Genomic DNA, 14,048 nt, shown 5'->3' with positions numbered 1-14,048 from the left:
GCCCTCCACCTCAATTTTAAACTATAGGCCCTTTACAATGTTGTGATGTCACGTTAACGCAACCTATTGACAGATAAGTAGAATATAGCATTATTTATTATTGAAAAAAAGACACTAAACAGTCTCATAAACAACCCGTAGGACAAAAAATATATTAAAAAAGAGGCAAAAACACGAGAAATATAGCTTCTTCTCTTGTGAAATGTCTCCTCACCAGCTCCACGTGGCTGACCCGCTGCTGCAGACTGCTGAGGCGCTCGGTGGTGTCCCTGCTCTGGTCCTGGTGTCTCTGGGCCTCCGTGTCCCGCTCCTGCAGCTGCTGTTGGAGCTGCTGCAGCGTCTGTCGAGCCTGGAGTAGGTCGGCCGCGGTGCTGCTGTGGCTGCTGTTCCTCAGGCTCTCACCCGCCTGCAGCTGAGAGACGAGGGGACAAATAAACTTTTACAGATGCACACCAAATATTGCTGGTAACATTACATTACCATCACTGGTTATATTACCATGTTATTACCGAGTGTAACCACTACAGAATTTACAAACCTGTTGAAACTGAATTTGCAGCTTCTGGCTTTGCTCCGTCAGCTCCAGAAACTCCTTCATGATCTCGTCCTTCTCCTCTCGAGCCTGCTGCAGATTCGCCGTCAGCTGAGTAATGATGCCGTCACGCTGTTTCAAAGCGGCCTCGAAATCCTGGAGCTGCGGAAACAACCATAAGTCAGAGTCATAAGCATAGAAAGGGGAATAAATAACACTGCGAGGCATTAGGAGATTCAGGCTCCACTTCATTTCCAACCTATAATTATGGTTTTGCATTGCGATTTTTAACAATTCATGTAGCCCGTTCATAATCAAGAGGAGGATTTGTAAATATTCTGCAGTGTCGCGTACCATTACGGTTAGACATGTCTGACAGATTGAGGCAATTAGTGAGACTTTCAGCCTGAATTGAGCAGTCATTTAGAGCAGCGTGAAATATAATTAGCATCATTTTATGCAATTGAAAAGCGGCTAAAGTGCACGGTGAAATCTGATTATTCAGTTGATGTATTGACAACAATTTAAGCCCACCATAGGAGCGTAACTATTACTGCCTAAATAAGTATGTAAAATACAGCTCTAAGGTTTTCAACTGGTGGGTGAGAGCCAGAATATGCACAGGCTAAACTGAAATATTCACTAAATTCATGATCCTCAATCAGTCACAGGCCACGGATGTGCTCTTTGTTCTTTGCGCCAGTCCCAAGCCAATGGTATAAACAAAGTAAGTGAAGGAATCCCATGCTAAGTCTGTGCTACTCTATTCTACTGAATGTAGAAAAAAACTAAAGAGCTCATTATAGACTTCAGGAAGCAGAAATCACCTCACACGCTTGTCCACGTTAATAACACTCCTGTTGAAATTGTGAGGAATTTTAAGTTTCTGGGCGTTCATATTTGTGAAACTCTCTCCTGGTCTCTTCACATCAGCTGTGCAATTAAAAAAGCTCAGCAGAGACTATATTTTTTAAGGCGTCTCAAGAAATATGGATTGTCAAAAGAGACACTCATTAATTTTTACAGATGTACGATTGAAAGTGTTTTGACAGGAAGTTTGTTGGTGTGGTTTGGTAATGTCACATCACATGACCACACCCTTCTGAAAAGGACAGTTAAAAACCGCATCTCGGATTATTGGATCTTCTTTGCCTCAGATAAAGGACTTGTACAATAAGCGCTGTGAGAAAAAGGCTCTCAGTAGAATGGGGGACCCAAGCCATCCTGCACATTCCCCCTTCTCCTACCTACCTTTGGGGAGACGTCTGCGGAGCCTCAAAACTCAGAAATCTCGTTTCACAGATAGTTTTTATCCTCAAGCGGTGAGGCTCATGAACATCAGCCATAAGGAGAGCTGAGGTTTCTATGAATTTTATTGTTGTGTTGTGTTGTATTGATGTTTTTATATGTAGATTTGTTTCTTGTTCAGCAGAGAGAGCGCCAGGGCAAAACTCTTTTCATTGCTTTTGGTACCCTGTACTTGATGCATATGACAAATAAATTTGAACTTTGCTAAATCAGTATGCTCATTACTGATTCAGCACAGTAATGATCATTAAAACAAATAAAGCAATCGTTAAGACAGTGAAGGGCGAGTAAGTGAAGTCTAAAAATGAAAGAACATCTTGATATGGGTGCTTTCAAAAAAAGCCTTAAGGTTTGGGGACCTAATCTATAACAAATAATGATCAACCTACACATCTGTGCATTTTCACTTTAGAGATAACTTTCAAAACTGCACCTTATATTGGAACCTGCCCTCCATTTGAGATTAAGGCATGATCGTCATACTCGAGTACTCTATAGAACCTGTTGCTTTGAGGGGAGCAGTCTACCAACCATCAAGAATCGATTTATTTCAAGTCTTTATTACCTGCTGCACTCCGTCAGATCCAAAGGCGGCTCTCAGATCCTCCAGCTCTCCGCTCAGCTGCTCCACCTCCTGGGACTTTTCTGCCAAAGCGTCCTCCATGTCCTGCAGCGAGCCTCTCTTCGTCACCTGCTCGATCGGATCGACCTCCTCCTGGAAGTGGCAGGATGGGGATTTGTAAAGCAATTTAAGATTTAGGGACAAGCGGTGAGAGCGGTTAGATGGCAGAGCAGGGAGCAGACAGCAATGTGTGTAGCCCAACAAGGAAATGAGTCATTTAATGTTAAAAGCAGAAAACGTATTGTGAACTTAAAGGGACCAGACAGAGTTTAAAAATGTTAAAATTAGGTATTTTCCACTCTCTACATGCTGCAGCCATGTCCTAATGTGTTGAATGAGCTCAGACCTTTTCACCACAACTGCCTCTAAAATCCTGCACTGTCACTTTAAAAGGTTTTACTCCGAAGCTTAATATAGAAACTGCAGTTACGCGTAAGACCTGAGGTGGCAGTAGTGAGTATAAAAAGGACAACTTCCATCTAGCCCCTTAAAGAGTGAAGCAAAAATATCTTTTAACAAGTGTTTTATGCAATTGTTTTCAAGCTAACTTGGGAATTAGGGCTGCATAATCAATTGCAATTAGGGCCCGACTGATATGGTTTTTTGGGGTCCGATACTGATACCGATATCAAGGGGGTTGGCCTGGTCGATAGCCGTTATTTAGGCCAATATTCTAAGCAATTTAATTTGATGTTTTTGTTTTAATCTCAAAATAGCCTATCACTAAACATTTATTGATATAGTAAAGGTTTCAATCATAGAAATATATAGAAATATATCTAACAGAGTCAGATAATGTTTTATTTAAGGCCGATTATTATTTCCAATGCAAAAGGAGATATTGGCATTTTTATTGGCCAATATCGTTGAAAATACCTCCTATCGCCCCGATATATCCACCGGGCCCTAATTGCAATTTAATCAAAATAACTTTGAATAATCACACATTGGCAAATCTTCAAAGTGGTGAACTTTATTGTCCCAGTCCAGTGTGGCACCCGGGGGCCCATCCACAGATCTTGACCTGGGCTCAGGCTTCGATTAACCTAACTGGAGAATTAACCTATTGTGCATGTTTTTGGTTGATGGAGCACCAGAGGAATCCCAACCAGACACTGGAAGCACGTGCAAACTCCACACAGAGAAGAGAAGCCCACACACGCTCCAGGAATCAAACCCGAGACCTTATTGCTGCGAGACCAGTTTGAGTTACTTTTTATATACTGACAAAGGCACAGAGTTACAGTACTTTTACTTCAAAGACCTTGAGTAACTAAGTGTCAGAGACGGAGATCATCCTGTAGTTAGTAGCCAAGACAATATTCCAGACAACTAAAGAAAATTACTTTAGTTTCCTCTTGATAATTTACTATCAAGAGGAAACTGACAGTGGCACAGCTGGTAGAGCGGGTCGTCTCATGATCGGAAGGTCGGGGGTTCCAATCCCACCTCCTGAAAGTGCACACTGTCATTGTGTCCTTGGGCAAGACACTTCACCGACATTGCCCCCATTGTCTGTGTACATTGGTGTATGAATGAGAGTATGAATGGGTGAGTGGATCCTTGCTGTAAAGCGCTTTGAGTGCCTAATGTAGGTGGAAAAGCGCTATATAAGTTGAGACCATTTACCATAGATACAGACGGCATCTCTGGAATCGCTGTTTGAAAACAGTTAAGGGGGAAAACAATTTATCTCAATACAAACTTTCTCTAATTATTGAAAAACTACTTTAACAAATGCTGAATTATGGATATATTTTTCTAATAAATAAAGATACAAAGACATGGAGAGGAGCAAAGTGGTTCAACAGCCCATAAATACATCAAAAACAGAGAATGCTAAACATGATGCTACATGTTAGCATCGGGCTAATGCTAACGGTTAGCTAGCGCGAGCTACAACTGACGTTATTTCACTTCTACTTAACAATCTGCTGTGAGAAAATATATGGTAAATATCCATATGGACCTGATTTACACTTGACTTTATTTATGTGATAAAAAAAAGTTCATATTCCACCAGAAAATGGCTAAAAAGAGAGCTAAAAAATTGTGTTTCTCTAAAGATTCTATTTCCCCCCTCGGCGAAGCCACGCCCCCTTCTATGACGAGATGCTGTCTGTATCTATAATTACTTAATGTTTGCAGATTATTTTCAACTAAAATGGGACAAATCAAATGTGCACCGTGAAATCAAATTTGAATAAACTGTAATTGCAATACTTGAATGAACGGATAAACTCTGTACCTTTGCATTTGTGAGACAGATCAGCAGTTAACTGAAAGGTTAGTAAGACAACAGCAACATCAACTGGTACTAGTAAACTTAATAAACACAGAAGCCGAGTAAGCAGTGCTATTTCAAAGCCAGGACAGTCTATAAAAAGCCCGGTAGGTTAGTAGGTTACTGGAAACTGCACAGACGCCCAAAGAGGAGGTTATAGACAGTTAAAACCGGCAGCCTGTGCGTTTGCCAAAGAGCAGAGCGGAACGAACTGCTTGAGCGGATTACTGTACTGTACCCAGATAAACTCCGTCGAAGACACCATTAGGTTCAGTGTCGTCTCGTGGCACCCGTTTACCTGTCGATTCATAATGTCGTCAGAAATAAATCAGTCATGGGGATCGGGGAGGCTAAAGAAATAATCATAGACATTGTGGCGTGACCAAAATGTGTGAATAATACCCCTGTATTTATTTTATTTTTTCATTTTCTCCTGTTCAGCATTACCCAAATATAAAAGCTTCTTGACTGGAGCTAACAGCCTATAGGCTAGTGTAACACCTAATTTGAAAGCTAAGACCTGCAAAACTGATCTACACTTATTATTGTTATGAATATTTTTGACATGTTTATGATGCATATTAATTGCTTTTCCCCCGTTTTTTAGTGCTCATAGCTTTTTTTGTTGCTATTTCGTCAAATATTTTTATCGGGATTTGTCCCTTTTTGTTGTGTTTGACACGTAATTGTCATGTTTTCATTGCTTTTTTTCTCTACAGCCTATAGACCAGTGCAAAGTCTCATTTGTAGTTTCTGATAATATGTTTAACCTGTAAACCCCCGCCTTACTCAAGTACATTTTCTCCAGTTCAGCTTTACCCCAAAAAACCTCACGTAAACAGATAATTTTCCTCGCTTTGCTGCCGCATTATTGTCACTTTTTTAAACTTCTTTTTACATCACATTTATGTTACTCTTTTGTCGCTCTTTTGTTGCATGTTCATCCTTGTTTACGTCTCATTCTTGTCGCTATTTTGACGCTTTTTTCCAAGAACCTTTTAGATTTGGGTAAAGCCAAACTGGACAAAATGTGCTCGGTTCAGGTGGGGGTTAAGAGGTTGTGTGGGAAAAACACAAGGTACAGGTAGGCCTGTCACGATAACAGATTTGAAGTTTGATATATTGAGGCAGGAAAGTAACGCGATAAACAATGTTATTGACTCTAATGATACTAGATACTGTCAACTCTCAGGCATATAAATGACAGTAAACCTTTGTTCTAAAAGTGCATCATCATATCCTAAAATACCACACAAGCAGCAATAAACATGAAATATAATGTAGCTCAATTTGCTTCAGATAGAAATCAACGTTTTACAAAGAAAACAAAGGGGGAAATGCTAATAAATGTGCAGACGATAAATATCAAGCCCAAAAATGTATCTGTTACTTATTGAACGATGAGTCGATAGTAATTATCGTGACAGCCCTAGGTACAGGTGGTGGATGGATACACACGGTATCTATGGAAACGCCCACATGGTCATGTTTGAAAACAGTTAAGGACAGGTCACTGGTTCATTTCATAAAGCCCGGCTCCTAAAAACTACATTTTTGTAAAGGCAAACATTTCTAAAATCTGAAAAGGTGGAAAGCAGGAGCAGCGTCAACCGTGATATTTTTTTCCTGGGCTTCAACTTCTTGTCACTATGGCTGCGAGAAATCTTCAGAATTGTATTATTGGAAGAAATTGAACGTCAGTGTGCTGCTGATGTGCGCATTTTGAAAGGTTGTTTTCTTTACCTCTGAAGAATAGTCTTCTGCAGTCGTTGACACCTCACTCTCGGGCTGCAAACAGAGAAACACAATAAAATTATTAGTATTTAAACATCACTCTCTGCTACAAGCATCCAATTATGAACAAAGCTGTGCAGCGGCTCCTATTCACCTTATTCCGGAAGTTTGCGTGGGCGCCACCTTTTTCTCCTATCTTTTAACATGGGACGGGAGAAGTCCACATAAAATCAGTAACTACACGAAAACAAAGCCGTTTTTCGGCCACGCAGAGAAACGATACAGTGTTGACTTGTTGGTGCAAATGAACATTGGCCATTTTACACAAATCAATCTGTTAAACATCAGATTTGAGCGGAGAATATTGTTCTCCGTTTAAATGAACGGGCTTTACGCTCGACCAGAAGTGTCAGGACAACGGAAGTGCCGAGACAAAGCAAAAAGTGGCAAAAGTGGGCGGGGCGGAATACGGTGAATAGATACAGACGGCATCTTGTCATAGAAGGGGACGTGGCCTCGCCGAGGGGGAAAATAGAATCTTTTTCATTCTTTTTTGTCATTTTCTGGTGGAATATGAAATTATTTATCACATACAAATAAAGTCAAGTGTAAATCGGGCCCAAATGGATATTTTCTCACAGCAGATTGTTCAGTAGAAGTGAAAAAACGGCAGTTGTAGCTAGCACTAGCTAACCCTTAGCATTAGCCCGATGCTAACATGTAGCATCATGTTAGCATTCTCCGTTTTTTATGTATTTATGGGCTGTTGAACCACTTTGCTCCTCTCCATGTCTTTGTATCTTTATTTAGAATAAACCATATTCATAATTCAGCATTTGTTAAAGTAGTTTTTGAATAATTAGAGAAAGTTTAGATTTTTTCAAAATTGTTTTCCCCCTTAACTGTTTTCAAACATGACCATATATGGGTGATTCCAGAGATGCCCTCTGGTGGTTCAACAGCCCATAAATACATAAAAAAAACGAGAATGCTAACTTGATGCTACATGTTAGCATCGGGCTAATGCTAACAGTTAGCTAGCGCGAGCTACACCTGCCGTTTATTCACTTCTACTGAACAATCTGCTGTGCGAAAATATCCATATGGGCCCGATTTAGACCCGACTTTATTAATGTGTCATAAATGAGTTCATATTCCACCAGAAAATGGCTTAAAAGAGCGAAAAATTGTGTTTCTCTCAAGATTCTATTTTCCCCCTCAGCGAAGCTACGCCCCCTTGACGAGATCTTTTTCCTGACAGGTTTCTTTTATTATCGTAAAGGAGCTCTTACATGATCAAAATCATTACAGCCAGGTCGCCCTGCTTCGAACGCATTACGAAACCAATTCTGACGCACGATCATTTTTAAAATGGAAATAGGGAGGTTGCCAGCGCCACAGAGAAATATTATTGCGGACATTGATGCATTTTGTAAGGTCAGGAGTTCAAGGCAGTTCAGGGGAAGAGCAAAACCATCTTTTAGTGTTGAGTGGCAGAGCTTGAATGTTGTTATTCTCACACCACACAGATAAAACGATGTTGTCTGACGAATCACACAGCGCCCAGGGCTTTTTGGATGAAAACGTTTAGCAAAAAGAGACAAATGTGCACAGCAGTGAAAATCCATCACAAAAAAGGCGTATGATTCAGCATCCCAAGAATGTTTCGTTTTATTATGGGCCCTTTTAGTATTTGGGGATAGAAATGCAGAGGTAAAAAGAATGCTCCTCTGTAAGAAAAATGTAAGCTTATAATACAAAAGATGGTTTGGTGAATGATCCAATGATGAAAATCAAACAAACCTGCGAAAAGACTATTAGCATCGATGTTTGGCTACAGTAAGTAATCAGCACTTTAGGGCTGAAAAAACTGATCGGATTAATCGTCAACTAATTTAGTGATTGAGTAATAGCTCTGCGGAGCATGCACAAATGGGCACGAGACATAGAAGTTTAATCCCACAAACAGAGCAGAAAATGCAGCATTTGGTTTTGTGTTTTTGATGGAAAAATCTATTCTGTCTAAGAATACTCTACCAAGATGTCATCAAGCAGCATCACTTCAGCTTTATGTGTTTCAAATGTAGTAAAAACCTTCAGATTCACGCAACTTTCGCAGTCCAGGAAGTGAATAATTTATTAGAAACAAATGACCAGATAAAAAGATGGGAAAAAGACTGAAGTACAAGTAGAAGTACAAACCATAATGTGGCAGATACGCAAATAGCACCGTATTTTCCGGACTATAAGTCGCACATTTTTTCATAGTTTGGCTGGGGGTGACAAGTCTTTTCTTTTGTTTACATTGAAATATATACTTTCACATGCTGCTAGAGGGCACTGCAGGCTAATCGAGCAGCAGAAAGAAAACTTGGAGTGAGCGAGAAACTTGTGAGGGACTGGCGAAAAGCGGAGGTTACTCATTTAAACCACAATGAAGAAAACAAAAAGTGTTTATCACGGGCTAAAAGCTAGATGGCCACAGCTAGAGGAACGAGTTTGCAAATGGGAGCTTGAACAACGTGCTGCCGGGAGAGGCTTGTCAATGGTGCAGTTACGCCTCCGTGCCCAATTAGTTGCCATGGTGATTGTTCAGAAGTGACACCGAGGATGAAGATTTCAGTGGATTTAGTTATTTGGAGTTAGATATAGTTAACTGAACTGTTTATGTGACGTTAACATACCAGACACCTATTTTGTTCGTGGTTTATGCTTCATGTAGCTACGTTAGCATAAATACAGATGGCATCGTGTCATAGAAGGGGGCGTGGCCTCACTGAGGGGGAAAAATCTTTGGAGAACACAACTTTTCACTCTTTTTAGGTGAAATATAAACTTGTTTATCACACACAAATAAAGTCAAGTCTAAATTGGGTCCATATGGATGTTCATTCACAGCGGATTGTTCAGTAGACGCAAAAAACGGCAGTCGTAGCTAGCGCTAGCATTAGCACGATGCTAACATGAAGCATCATGTATAATTTGAATAATTAGAGAAAGTTTAGATTTTTCTCCAAATTGTTTTCCCCCTTAACTGTTTTCAAACATGACCATTTATGGGCGATTCCAGAGACGCCGTCTGTACCTATACCGCACGCCTATTCAGCCTGTTGTTTTTTCTTCATTAGGCAATTTTTGGCTGGTGCGACTCATACCCTGGAGCAACGTATAGTCCGGAAAGTATGGGTGAAGAAATATCATAGACAGGGGCCAATTCAAACATACAAAATAGTGATTCATAGACTGGATAGAACAGCGGGCAAACGAGGACGGATCCGACACAGCTCAAACCTGTTGTTTCTTGCACATTTTTATATAAGAAGAGCAACATCAACCACCAAACCAGACCGTGTACAAAATGTCTGTTTGCAGGGGAAAACTTTCATTTCAGACTTTGCGCACAGTTTATCCGATGATCTGCCTCCTTTATCACTCATAAAAAGGTCTAAACAGTCTTTTAGCAGCCAGACACAGAGAGAGAGAGTAGAGAGAGAGAGAGGGCTCTTAGTGCGTTTCAGATAAAAAACGTATTCATGAATTTAATCAACCCTGGGGTCAGCTTTAAGTGTGGCCTTCGCTATCTCGCGCACTCGAATGGATAAAAAAGCGGGCAAACGAAGGGAAGGACGTGTGGATGGATGGACGGACCCAACGCGGCTCAAACCTGTTTAAAGTCAATTGTCTGTTTCCATGGAGACAGGGCGCCCATCAAAAAAGCGGCGACGGGGTGGAGAGGAAAGTGTGAGCTACAGTGCAATACAATGGCCCCATGAGACTCAAGGTAAAACAGGATTTAGGTTTGAAGGTTAGATATTCGCCATATTGTGAAATGTTCATACACGCCTGCAGATTTCATGAACTCAATTAACTTATTAAAAACTAAATTAAAGTGCTGAAAGTCATATTTTCGGTAGAGGCCGTTCATACATCATTTGAACTATCGTCATGGTGCAGTATTCACAATCTGGCCGCGGCAAGCAGCAAATACTTCAAAAGTAGCCGGAGAGAAATAACAAGTTTGAGCATCAGCTGAACAATGACCAGCCTGAGGAGAGAAAATATATTGAAGGTGACTTGCAAAAGTTAAAGTGAAGGCTCAGGGGTTTGATATTTAGTAAATGTGAGGATAAAAAGCTCTTGAAGGCCCTGTACCTGATATTGAATGTTTGCGACAATTTTTTTTTTCCTGGGAATGTGTGAGAGAACAGGTTACTGCAAGGGGGCAAAATGAATTGGGTACAGCCCCTTTAACCTCTTAACCCCCGCCTAAACAGAGCACATTTTCTCCAGGCTTTACCCAAATAAAAACTTGAAAAAAGCTTCAAAATGGCGACAGAAAAAGAAGACAAAAAGCCACAGAGACGAGGATGAACACGCAACAAAAATCCACAAAAGAGGAACAAAAACAAGGATGAAAACGCAAGAAAAATGCCATAAAAAGGGCAACAAAGTGAGGAAAAAAATCGATATAGATCAGTTTTGCGGGTCTTAGCTTTCAAATGAGGCACTGACCAATAGGCTATAAGAAGCTTTTAGATTCACATAACATCGAACTGGAGAAAATGTGCTCGGTTAAGGCGTGGGTTAAGAGGTTAAAGCAGGTAATGTTTGAATATCAAAGCATTGACTACCTTTATTTTTTAAACAGAAATGCATGCCTTCTTTAGAATAGGAGCGTTCATATTCTGCCAAATCGCCACAACTTCTCAGCGCATGTTTTAAGTAGTGTCTTATCACGTAATGAAACCGCACTCGGGCTTTAAATAAATCCAGCATTGAAACTCAGTCTGACCGTGACCCACTTCCGGATCCATCCGCCAATCGGGGACACTGCCAATCCTAAACTGTAACATAAACCACAGCAGCGCCAATTTGCTGAAGTAAGACAAGACTGAAAACCCAACTGTGGAATCCAGATATATGGGTTTTGGCTAAACAGTGGCCTCAGAAAGTTTTCAAGCCACCTTTAAAAGGGATATTTCAGGATTTTTGACCTTGTTTCCTTGTGTTGTTGATTTTCTGTGTGCTAGGCTAGTGCTAGGCTAGTGCATGTCTATGGTAACTATAGACCGCATTAAAAACAGTCTGACCCGAGCACAGTGCACCAGAGGCAAATCACTTATAACACCAGACTACCTATATAAATATCTGTGTTGACTGAATATTTTTAAATAGTAACCATTTTGCATTTGAAAGAACTTATATTTGAGCAGCATCAGCTTCCTGGTTGTAAGCTACGCAGCGGCGGAGTGATCTGCTAGCTTACCGGATCTACAGTAGTTTGTTAACCTGCGGCCGGCATTACTACAAGTGGAATTCACAAAGGAGCTTTCTACAAATCAGATATGGCAACGTTTGGAGGACGACCCGAGGATTTTGAAGATGTTTTTAAAGCAGGCTACTAGTTACCATAGACATGCACTAGCCTAGCACCACTAAACTCTTCAAATATAAGGACTGCATGAGTTAAAAATATGTATAAGTCCAGAAATCAACAACACTCTGGATAACTAGGAAATGAGGCCCTATGTCAAAAACCCTGAAACATCCCTTTAATCAGATAAAATTTGAATTGAAACTAAAGGGGGTTCGAAAACTTTTTGAGTCATAGTACAAACAAAGAGAACTGCATTGTTTTGAGTGTCTTTGTCTTCAAAAGCTCTGAGGGGAAAAGAGCACATCACTACCCCTGGTGTTGATTTATATTTGAGGACTCTTTTAATGCATCTGCATAAAACACATCAGAGGTTTCACAGCTACTGAAGTGCTGTTTGTTAATGGACTCTAAATTACACATGCATCAGGAGACGATCAAGCATCCCTCACAAATCCAAAGTACATTGTGTGAAAGGGGAATAGCCATTGTCGAAGCAGCCCTGCTTTTAAGTCTTTTATCAGTAATTACTCCAAGCATTTTAACTCAATATGTCTAAAGGCTCTCTGCTTTATTTTCAACATCATGAGACGGGGTTTTTTCGAGAGGAGGATGACGCAGGCTCTTCAGTTCAGAACAGTTTGTGTCCCAATAATAGCCTCAAAAACACCAAAATGTTTCCCTCTTGTTGCACTCATATAACCACAAATACCACAGCAAAATTAAATGTTAAACTAAAAATTAAATTAGAATGACTTCCAAGTAAAACATACTATTGAAGATATTGAATTAACTTTTGACGCTTTGTATTGTTTAAATCAATGTTTGAAACAATAATGCATTATCAAGATCCTCTTAGAAGTCAAATACAAATGTTTTTTTTGCACACCCAGAAAGTTTAAAAACAGGCCTTTTCCATCCCATGAGATACAACATCCTGACTGTATCGATATCAAATACAGTGGTAAAATCTTTGAACCGATTAGTGGCTTTATCATGTAACTAAAGCTCAACTTACCCACAAATGAAACAACCTCTCCAAATTGGGAGTTCATAATAATTATACTGTTCTACATTTTGGTTTTTCTGTTATTTATTTGTTTCAAGACTCAAATGTTTGTTTGTTTGTTTGTTTGTATACTTTATTGTCCCCGTAGGGAAATTTGTCCTCTGCATTTAACCCATCCTTTGATGCCGCTGAGGCAACCCGAAAGGAGCAGTGGTTGACGGCCGTGCCGCGCCCGGGGACCCATTTCCATGATGTGGAGCCAGGCTGATGGTCAGAATCACCTGGCTGGAGGATTCACCTATTGCACATGTTTTTAGTGGTAGGAGAAACCGGAGTACCCGGAGGAAACCTACGCAGACATGGGGAGAACATGCAAACTCCACACAGAAAAGCCCCGTCCTGGTGGGAATCAAACCCGGGACCTTCTAGCTGTGAAGCGGAGACACTAACCGCTGCGCTACCGTGCGCTACTCAGTTTGCGTGTTCCTCTAATATTGTGCAGCCCAATTTTTGAATCAGTGATGCATCAAAGGTTTTAATAAAAGACTTCTCTGTTTTGCTCAACATTTCAAAGTTACAGCTGGCTAGGGGGCAGGTTGCCACGACAACTAAAGCAATAACATTCTGCTCTGAGGCGCATCAGACTGACTGGTAACTTTTCATGCAGATTTTTTGCAAATATCCACATATAAGGAAGTAGCGAAAGCAGGTCTGACAAAGATCAGTTTTCATCAAAGAAAACTATTCAGACTTTGAAAACTGTTGCGTGTGTGACTTGTTGTGAAGTGAAATAGGAGACATGTTTTTGCTATAAAGATACTAAAATAGTGTGATGATTTATTTGTATATGATTTATTTTTCTCAATGTAAAATAACAGGTAACTTTCTTGTAATATTTGTAGCCGTGTACCTCTATGGTGTAGGTCTGGTCATGTCTGACCGTCTCGCCGCTGCGCAGAGTCTTGTTCAGGGAGAACTCGGTGGTGGGTGGGGGATCTCTCTTCTCTCCATCATGTCCCAGGACCTCTGGCTCCACAGTCCGGTCCACAGAGTCTCTCTCCGAGTCCTCCTCCCCTGGCTTCTTTTTCTTCTTCTTCTGTTTCTTCTGGGAGTCCGCGTAGGCCTTTCTCTGCCGGTACTCAGCCAACTACAGCAAAAGATGTGAAAAAAAACCATGTTAAAATC

The 14,048-nt window shown here is 40.6% G+C and overlaps 1 protein-coding gene across 1 annotated transcript in view; it reads right to left on the bottom strand.

The window, feature by feature from the left end:
• Positions 1-14,048, bottom strand: part of akap9 (A kinase (PRKA) anchor protein 9) — a 73,255-nt gene that overhangs the window by 52,572 nt on the left and 6,635 nt on the right. Inside the window, exons 2-7 of the mRNA XM_079570396.1 lie at positions 13,774-14,010; positions 6,490-6,534; positions 4,985-5,044; positions 2,406-2,555; positions 539-694; positions 215-412 (exon numbers count right to left, since the gene is read on the bottom strand). Coding sequence (XP_079426522.1) covers positions 215-412; positions 539-694; positions 2,406-2,555; positions 4,985-5,044; positions 6,490-6,534; positions 13,774-14,010 — 846 coding nt within the window. The remainder of the gene's footprint in view (positions 1-214; positions 413-538; positions 695-2,405; positions 2,556-4,984; positions 5,045-6,489; positions 6,535-13,773; positions 14,011-14,048) is intronic.

Source organism: Gobius niger (assembly GCF_951799975.1).
Source record: "Gobius niger genome assembly, chromosome: 14".
Taxonomy (NCBI): Eukaryota; Metazoa; Chordata; class Actinopteri; order Gobiiformes; family Gobiidae; genus Gobius; species Gobius niger.
Note: the sequence above shows the minus strand (reverse complement) of the source record. Positions and strands in the feature narration are given on the sequence as shown.